Raw genomic sequence first — 8,146 nt, 5'->3', positions numbered from 1 at the left:
TCTTGAAACGTGTTATATGGAAATGGGTACAACTGTGCTTCAATGAAGTGTCCGCCATACGCTTGAATGGCAAATATTTAAATGACGTGATAATAGTCTGGTGCTTGTGGTTGGTGATAATTCTACAGCATTTATTATTGCTCTGTTCATTATTATAGTTCATTGCGCTACGTTGACGACCAGTTATCTATGCGCTTCGGTTTTAAAGCTACCAGTTTCTCTAAGTCCGTCTCTCACAGCTTCAAATGTTTTGACGATCCAGGTGTTCTTCGTTGTGGAAAAGTATCCACGATATTCTGAACGGCAGCTAAACCATTTCTCTGTAACTTTTGCGTAAATCAGTATCATGTCCGTATACTTTCAACGTAGTACATACCATTTACATTATCTGCCATTATTTTCTAAGATAATTTCATACACTTTTATAATATAAATATTGATAAATTATTTTAAAAATAAATATTTAATAAAATATTTTTACACTTGTATAAAATATTTCCAAATAATCACAGGATCTCACCAAAATACAATCTTTCACACGCCACAATACAAAAACCTCCTTAAAGGTGTATTCAAATATTACTTTCATGAACTTATTGTTGTTCAGCGGTATTGCACAACCTTTGCAAAGAAAATTGACGATAAAAGTGTTGAATAAATGATCAGCTGTTATTCACAACCTAAAACATTAGTTAATATTTTTGCAGTAAGAAATATGCATTTTGAGCGGTGTTTTATTTTTTATAATAAAGCTAAATTCAATACCTATTATAATATTTTTTCCTAATAATTCACATTTTTTGAATCTTTACGAATTAAATGTTCTACAAAATCTGTTAAGAAAAAAAAAATGACCTGTATTTTAACATTTATGGACGTAATCTTACGTTAACACAAAAATGTGTTATTTCTTTGCACCAATTCTTGTGTTTTACGTAAGATATCTCTTGAAAGTATTGCAATTTACAGCTCTGACGAAATTTTAATAAATTTGTCAGATATAAAAACATAAAAAACAATCGTATTTGTATCTTTTGTAAACTAATACCTTTACCATTTTTATACGGCCTGGACTTCACCAAGGGTTCTGAAATCAGGGCGAAATCTGTTCGCTAGGGTTTACTCGCTATAACGAAGCGTTTCGGGCATATGGTTATATGAACTTTTTTACTTGTTTCTAGTATACAATAAGCTCTCGAGAGATTGCCGTTTAGTTTGAATCAACCTGTATTAATAGAAAATTTTAAATTGTGTATTTCTTAAAAAAATTCCGTACTAAATAAGATTTCTATACTTTTTATAACAATTATGAACATTATAAAGGTTTGACCTCCTTACAAACTAAAACTTGATTCTGGACCAATACACATTAAAAACATTTTTATTTATGGCCAGAAATAAACATTTAAGTTTTACATATTGTAGATAATTTTTTCTGTAATCATAGATTACTGAGGTTAGTTACAATGAAAAAGATATCAGATTGCAGATCTTGAATCGTATAGTGTTACTGGTTTTTTATATCACTAAACAATGGCAAATGTCAGAAAAACTCCTGCTGCCTTCACAATCCTTCCGTTATTAAAACAAGTATACAACGAATATTCAGTAAGTTTTACAGAAGCTGATAGTTTACGGATGTGCCACTAAGTAGCAGTACATGTCTCCATTACAAGGAGTCATTTCAATTAAATTGCAATTATCCCTTTCAAATCATAGTCGGTTACTAAACAAAACTTTGAAGATTATTTGCAAACACACTTTAACATTTTAATTTATTCTATAAAATCTTTTCCAGTAATAAAGCAGTGTAGGCAATACATAATACGTAGCCTATAGTGCATCTAAGGGCTTTGTTACATACTTCATAATCAATAATACTACATGTGTCTTTATAAAGGCTAACCTACCTGAAGTTTCTTATTTAATCATTGAAGAAACTTGCAATATTTTTTAGATCTTATTTTCTAAGACAATCTCCATTCTATTGTGGCTCTGGTTATATTCATGGCACAAATTTTGTGACCTCACTCCACAAAAAATATCAGGTTTCCTTTTCAGTAAAAATATCAAGTTTTCATACCTATTTATCTAGTAATTAACAGATTGTAACAAAAACAAATATTTATTAAGTTGAAAAAAAATTATAATGACTCATAGCAGTAGACTTATAAGGATTAAGATAATATTTCAACTAAATAAACGTTAGAAAAAATCACTTTTCAAAATTCTTTCTTAAAGTTCTTGAAACCAGTAGAGTTGAATTTGTTTAAATTTAATTAGGTTTGTATATTCACTTACTTGGCTTTATCATCCAAAACAGGCTTTCTTCCTCTCCCCAGAACTCTGTCTATTTCCTCTTGCATCTTCTCCTGGACCTCAGGATACAAGATCATGTACAGCAACACAAACTCTATGGAATTGCTAGTAGATTCTGCTCCCGCAGAGAACAAATCAGTTCCAAGCACAATAAGGTCTTCCTCTGAAAAAGTTTAAGACATGAACTTTTTTAGAGGTAAACTATAAAAATTAATAAATAATTGAAAACGTAATTTACTTCTTACATTATTGGTGCTGGGTGTCCAAAAGTATGTTGTAGATTGCAAGGCACTCTTTATAACCGTGGGAAGGTCATACAGACACATATTGGTCTACAGATGCACTTTTGTATTATTGGATTTACATTCTAAAGAGTAATAAGTCAAAAAATTGCCCTCTAGGCAGAGTCAGATTCAAGAAATGGGAGCGAACATTTCCTCCTCCTCCCACAATTGTTGTATGATCTAAATAGGTGTTTATATTAGGAGTAAATGCATATGTTTCACGAAATGTGCATTTCACATATCCCCGGGACTACAGGGTGAGCAGTTACTAATAGATCTGAAGTAGATTAGTCTATGTTACTACATAAAATTCATATATCAATGTTTACAATTTTTACCTACACTAATTGTACGTATAATTCCTACAAAGCTTGTTTTTTGTGAACACAACGATGTATAATTATAATTGTTGTTTTTTTTTATTAAGGAGAGACCGATACCCTTTTAATCCTTATTCTATCTGACCTCGTGGGTCAGTGGCCTCTGTAAGGACCGTATCAAACAGAACAAGGGGATAGGTCGATGTTACTGATAAAAACTACTTCGGCCACAGACAGGGTTTGAAACTGCGCTATCTCTCAGATCCAATGTCCGACGTCTTAGACCGCTCGGTCCCAATTACCGCCACTGTTGATTGCTTATAACAGGAAGTACTAATTAATAGTACAGATGCAGAAGAACTATTCAAACAATTTAGGTACAACATAATTGGATGTAGCATTCAGTTCTCTGATGGTGACGTGAATGAAAATTAAGAAAGACTCTAATGTGTGTACAGTATATACCTGTGAAACGTGAGTCAGGGTTTCCTTTGTTGCAATCCATCTCAATGAGGTAACTGTCTATCAAATCCCGTGGGTTGTTGGGGTCCAGACTTTCCCTGTGCTCCTGTATCGTTTCCTGGATAAAAATATAGGAAAAGTAACTATAATGACATATTTAAACGTTTTACTCTGTAAGTACTTAAGTTCTGTTATGGTTCTTTCTGATATTTAAAGTTCAAAGTCTATAATATAGCAAACAATTTTAACAATAAATTAACCGATATAACAGAGTATCGAACTGCCTGCCAGAATATTAATACGAGTTATTATGTCCCCCCTCGTAAGTTATGTCACAAACGTAGGGACTGCTCTGTGAGTTGTAGTTCCTAAAATCAATAGGGCTCTTCCTTGCACCAAAAGGAATCTATGTTCAAGAGAAGATCTTTTTATCAAGAGGTGCACGGCACATTATTGCGTACGGCAAGACAAAAATACGATTTCAAGAAGGTTCTGTTGGGTTGTTAATGTGTTAATGATAAAACAAAGGACAATAACTTAATCTTTTAATATTTTTTTTACGTGAACATTTAACTTCAATAAGTACAATATGTTGCTCCTCAAAATTTGCTACCAAGGCCGGAGTTGTATTGTTTGCTCTCTTTTAGAATAATTTATTTTATAAATGTATGGTTATATATTATTATATCAGTGGATGAATTAAATTAAAATGATGATGTTTTTGAAAAGCTTCTTAGTTTCAAACACTAATTTGAAATCTTTAGACATTTTGTCTTTCGGAGTATTTGGTGACATACATCGTAAGAATCCACAAAAAGATGTGTGAATGAACCTCTTCATCGAACTGGCAAGGTACTTCAGTCAAAAACTTCAGTGTTCTATTTCATAGATGCCTCTGTGTTAACTGGCTTTTTTGGCCATAAAAGTGGTGGCTGCATTCGTTGCTTGTATTGTAATTTAGAACGCATCATCAAAGATGACAGCCATTTCTGTATCCTAAGTCTTATATGTGGTAAATCAGTGCATATAACCCTTGAACACTAAAACTATTATCAAAAGATAGTTAAAAACTGTCAGCATCCATCTTTATTCATCTCATAAACCTTTATCTCACCCGTAGAGAGTTGCCCTCAACATTGCTCGTATTTAGATGAAGTTTTCTCATCTCAATCGTACTATTTCTCAATTCCACAATGGCGTGAATGTTGATTATACAGTCATACCTCATTTTTTATCATTTTGCCAGTGTAGTTTTAGTCTTCTTGGAAAGCATATAAATTTTTAACGGGTGACAATGAGTCGGAATTGATCTATTATCTAACATAACAGGGCAGTTACTAATTTTTTCAACCATTTTTTTAGAAGTACTTTTTACGATAAATTACTTACAAATAAAAGAAAAGAATACTTACTCTGATAAAATCATGGGTTTCTTTGAAAACTTGTAAAGTGAACTTAAATCTTGAATTGACAAATCTTAAAATTGGAAATACGTCAACTATATCACGTCCGCTGGGACTTCCCAGGCGGAAAACTTTATTTAAATTTTTCAAGAATCTGCGAGATCTCGTATCGTTGATGTCAATCCTTTTGTTTGCTATAATCATCCAGATGACATTTACAGCAGCTAGACCAAACAGACCATTGCCCTGGAAAGTAGCATTTGAGTTTAAATATTATCATTATACTCTTGTTAGTTTCCATATGAATTATTATAATATAACTCATCTTACTTAACATTGTTATTTCACATATATTTTATAAAAATCAATTCTATGGAAAGCTATTGTATTTTATCTACCTGCCTCAAAATATAACATAATAATTTAATCGTATTCAAGGTTAATACTACAGTAATTTTTTACAAGGCGTGTCTATATAGTTATCAAAGATAAGGAAATGTTTAACTTTAAAGCCCAACTTCAAATTAATTTATTTCCATTACAACTTAAAGTTGTGACAGCCATGTAAAACGACAACACACGTGGCTGGAAATAGTCTACGTAATGTAATCTTGTAATTTTAATACTTCAAAAGAATTCTTTAAGTCTACTAATTACTTCTAGTAACTAATTAATACTAAGTAATTCTAACGTTCTTATCTATTCTGTTTAAAACTTGACTGTATCAATACGACATAACATTAATAACGATGACAGATGATGGGCAATTATGGCTGACCAAGTATTTGTCCTTACTTTATAAAACCATAAACCATTGATTAGGTAAACCATTATGTACAGTGAAAACTTTCATTAACTGCTTTTGTACAATCTTTTCCAGTACTTTTGCTATTTTATTTTATAAAATAATTAGCCTATAATGAGTAAGTATATTTGAGTCATCATACTTAAAAATGGATGATACCAAAAAGTAACTCAGATTATGCCCATTTCTAACAATAGACAAGTTGGAAATGTGAAGAAATGCAGTATTTATACATAAGCAGATTGTGTTTAATAGAAATTATAAAAAAGCCCACCAACTAAAATTAAACGTTTATTATTCATTGTAGGAGTAGTAATGAAAAGAACAGAATCTATCATCTATTCAGTCATTGCAAAATCCGAGTCTTCTCAAACAAAGCCCTAGCCATATGACTGGGATATTACTCACTGGGACTGTTTGTAAAATGATTATTGAATGCATTAGCCACCATTACCTTCTCAATGTGGCGAGAATGTTACATGCACGTACACATTTTAATTCATACAATGACAGTAGAACCATTTTGGGACTCCAATATTACATTAACAACAATATTTTACAGTTTAATTGAAACTACCTGCATGGTTCCATCCTTAATAGTTTCCATAAGTTGGTTGATTTCTTCTACTATTAAATTTACTTTTTCAAATTTTCCAAAGGCTCGCATCTGTTTCACGGTAAATTTACGGGTAGAATTCCATTGATCTCCAGTGCCAAAAAATAAACCTGAAACAGAATTTAACATTTCTTAAATGAAACACCATGTTCCGTTGGAAGGTCTGTTCCAGTATCTCATGACACGTTTGTATCTAATTGAATTTTAAAATCTATTACCCATCCTGAATATCCTGTCACTCCAGACACAATATATTAATTTTAGTGCAATAAAACGTTTTCTCAGCTTCTTCTCCTAAATAAAAATCTTATTTCCAATGTCAAATTTCATCAAGTAAGACAATTATGGCACAAACTTCATAAAACATATTTTATACGATTTTTATTTAACATTTCGAGTGGAACCGTGAACTAATGATTTTCATCATTAGTTTTAGTTTTATGGAAATAGAAGATATTTCTAATATTGAAATTTGGATACGACTATCGATACTAGATCGGAAATTTCCTTGTAAAAAAAAGAGCTTAACGCTCTTGGGTCTCAGGAATCCTGAAAACTTGACCTTCAAGTAAGTAGCTGAATCAAATATGTCCAATCTAAAGGAAAAGGTGGGCAAAGTTACTTAAAATATTACAATCATATAAATTGGAATTAGGACATAATAATAATAATATTATACATTACACTTACCTAATGATTTTCCGTAATTCCTTGTTTTGACTGAAAATATATCTGGTCGACTCTGAAATTCTTCTTTTCGCAGGGCTAAAAGTATGTTATCAACTCCTGTTACAAAAACTGCTAGATCATTAAATATACGGAGACCAATAATTTGGCCATAAATCTTCGACCACTCCTCCACCTTTAGATAAAGGTGTCCTTTTGGTAAATCCATTACATTACCGATAACCGGTCGTGGGGTGGGGCCTATAACAAACAAAGAGGGCTTGTCAGATTGTTGTAAAATCAAAATACTTAAATTATACTATCTGTGGATACTATAAAAATGCAGTTTTAAACTTACTATAATAAACAAACCCAAGTATAATCAACTTTAAAATACTTATGATTGTTTCAATCTGTCACTTTCAATCAACATTTTTAATACTGAATGAAAACAACACAAATGAAAATATAACAAAACTTTACAAAGCTCTCGAACGTGCACAATCCTCGTGAATGAGTCAATGAAGTATTATTAATTAACACAATGACTGCGGCGGGCGTGCATTGCTAGTATACCTGCTGTCCATGTCGGTGCATGAATTGAATGAGTTTAATTTAGTTATATTAGGTATTGGAGTTTGCGCATTACTATTTAGAATGCTTTATGTTGTTGATGACGATAGTCCTAAGATCAATAATTAAACAATGATAATGACGTTAAATTACCATAACCCATAACAGTGACCGAACATTTACGGCTCAAATCATACTATTCGTATCAGTTTAGGTCCTTAGATTGATTTGATATTTGAACATAGATTTATAAATTTTTTAAAGTTAATAGTGCGTGAATGACCACAACATAATCTATAGATTTAAGACTCTAAAAATACTTACCTGGTGGGAAGTTTTCAGGCTTTTTGTATTTCCATAGATATATGAGGATAAGGAAGACGCAAAATAAAATTACAGATCCAAACATTGTTTTACTGATTCTTTCTTCAACTTAATTTATCTGGAATTAAAATAAATTTTTAATTAGTTAAACGTATTGTCGAAAAAAACAAGATAATTTTATAAAGGGTTTTTATAGCAGCCGAACAAAATTATAAAAGTTTAAGAAGAGGTTGGCATTGAAGTATAGACCTCTTGGTTGTACGAGTATATACCTTTAGGTTACAAACCAACCACAATTGGAATGTTTTAACATTGGTATTATGAGTAAATAAAAATTGAAGAATACCAACAGCGTACAGTAGTTTCAACTCATT

General features: G+C 31.5%; 1 protein-coding gene across 2 annotated transcripts in view; it reads right to left on the bottom strand.

Moving 5' to 3' along the window:
- LOC124354873 (cytochrome P450 2C3-like) overlaps positions 1-7,896 on the bottom strand; it is a 14,906-nt gene extending 7,010 nt beyond the window's left edge. The window contains exons 1-6 of one of the 2 annotated variants that reach the window (XM_046805631.1): positions 7,773-7,896; positions 6,900-7,136; positions 6,171-6,319; positions 4,798-5,034; positions 3,389-3,503; positions 2,302-2,482 (exon numbers count right to left, since the gene is read on the bottom strand). In XM_046805631.1, the coding sequence (XP_046661587.1) occupies positions 2,302-2,482; positions 3,389-3,503; positions 4,798-5,034; positions 6,171-6,319; positions 6,900-7,136; positions 7,773-7,857 (1,004 nt within the window). In that variant the 5' untranslated portion in view covers positions 7,858-7,896. The remainder of the gene's footprint in view (positions 1-2,301; positions 2,483-3,388; positions 3,504-4,797; positions 5,035-6,170; positions 6,320-6,899; positions 7,137-7,772) is intronic. The other variant, XM_046805632.1, reaches the window with a different exon arrangement.
- Between the last annotated feature and the right edge of the window lie 250 nt (positions 7,897-8,146).

Source organism: Homalodisca vitripennis, chromosome 2 (assembly GCF_021130785.1).
Source record: "Homalodisca vitripennis isolate AUS2020 chromosome 2, UT_GWSS_2.1, whole genome shotgun sequence".
Classification (NCBI taxonomy): domain Eukaryota; kingdom Metazoa; phylum Arthropoda; class Insecta; order Hemiptera; family Cicadellidae; genus Homalodisca; species Homalodisca vitripennis.
The sequence above is the reverse complement of the archived record's forward strand: the minus strand, read 5'-3'. Positions and strand labels throughout refer to the sequence as shown.